The 1,569-nt window shown below is 51.9% G+C and overlaps 1 protein-coding gene across 1 annotated transcript in view; it reads right to left on the reverse strand.

Moving 5' to 3' along the window:
• Positions 1-340: 340 nt before the first annotated feature.
• TPT1 (tumor protein, translationally-controlled 1) overlaps positions 341-1,569 on the reverse strand; it is a 3,739-nt gene continuing 2,510 nt past the window's right edge. Inside the window, exon 4 of the mRNA XM_008942374.1 lies at positions 341-584. Coding sequence (XP_008940622.1) covers positions 582-584 — 3 coding nt within the window. The 3' untranslated portion in view covers positions 341-581. The remainder of the gene's footprint in view (positions 585-1,569) is intronic.

Consider the following 1,569-nt stretch of genomic DNA (forward strand, 5'->3'; position numbering starts at 1 on the left):
GGCTGGTGTTACCCTCCTGCTCCAGCCAAACCCCACCTTGATCCTGAGGCTCTAGCACAGACTCACACATCCCTGCCTGACACAGCAGCTCAGCCAGCACTGGGCTGGAGCAGCACATTCCCCTCTGGGCTCCTGGGGGGTTAATTTTAAGCATCTCTTGCAGAGAGAAGCCTGTGCACAGCCAGGAAGGATGAAGGTGGCCTGGTCCATTACCATGAGGTTCCTCAGGCCTGGGCCTGTTCTTGCCCTCAGCAGCACAGGCAGAACCTGGGTGAAGTCTGGAGCCAGCACAACCCACCTCCTGCAGGTCACCCTAAGGAACACACCAAAAACCATCCCCTAGAATGGGTTTAAATGAGTTTTATTTCAGACAACCTACATGACAGATGTTTGGGTTTGTTTGTTTGTTTTTTTTAAAACAACTGCTCCACTCCAAATCAGGGTCAAAATTAAGTGAATCAAGCTCAAGGTGACATCAGTCCCGTTGTCAGGCGGTGCCGGTTCCTGGAGGTGTGTCGATGAGGAAGAGACAGCAGCCAGCTATGAAGACAGGTGATCCAAAGCCACACGGGGGGGGTTTGTTACTGAAAGGAGAGCAGGGAGGGTGAGCCCGAGGCCAGGGCAGCCTGAGGGTTCCTGGTGGGCTGTACTCCCCCATTCAATCCGAGCTGCCACGGGCCAGGCAGGCAGAAAGCGCGAGGAGGTTGTTCTGGCATCTTAGTGCAAACCAGAGAGCAACAGGGGCAGTGCTCGTGGTCTATCAGAGGATGCTGAGGGTGCCAGCACCCCAGGGAGCAGCTGCTGCCAGCCCAGGGGACACCCACTCACCCACCCCCTCACCCCCTCTCTGCTCCGAGCTTCAGATCTCCTCTCAACGAACAGCACGTCCCAAAAAAGCCAAAGCTCAGGATTGGAAATCACAGAATCCTTTAGGTTGGGAGAGACCTCCAAGATCATCAAGTCCAACCATCAGGATTGATGATTTGGGGGCAGTAAAAGTCTTCCTTTAATTGGGCTGCTGCTCCACACTAGAGGCTGGTTCATCTTTACATGACTTGCATACCAGCAGGCCCCTAAGAGGCTTTACAGATAAATTTAGCTGGCTATAAACAGACTCCCTAAGTCCACCAGGACTGGGCAGAGCAACTGGTGATCCCAGGCTGCTCTCATCCCCACTGAATTCCACAGCTCCCCAAAATAAGCCCAAAAATTCAAGCCTTGGGGGTCCAAACACTGTTTTGTTGCAACCAGGTTCCAAGAGGGAGTAGTGAAAGCAGAGCAGGGGAGGTGTCTGAGCTCAGGCAGATCCCAGACAGAGGAAGGGCAAGTGCTCAGTCAAGTATTATCATGTTCCCAAATTTAGGGCAATATTTACACAGTTTTTGCATCACATAAGGGCATCAGATGAAGTGGAAGATGGAATGTGACCATGTAGGCTCCTGGAGGAAGGGCAAGTGCTCAGTCAAGTATTATCATGTTCCCAAATTTAGGGCAATATTTACACAGTTTTTGCATCACATAAGGGCATCAGATGAAGTGGAAGATGGAATGTGACCATGTAGGCTCCTG

Source organism: Merops nubicus, unplaced genomic scaffold, assembly GCF_000691845.1.
Source record: "Merops nubicus isolate BGI_N331 unplaced genomic scaffold, ASM69184v1 scaffold28876, whole genome shotgun sequence".
In the NCBI taxonomy this organism is placed as follows: domain Eukaryota; kingdom Metazoa; phylum Chordata; class Aves; order Coraciiformes; family Meropidae; genus Merops; species Merops nubicus.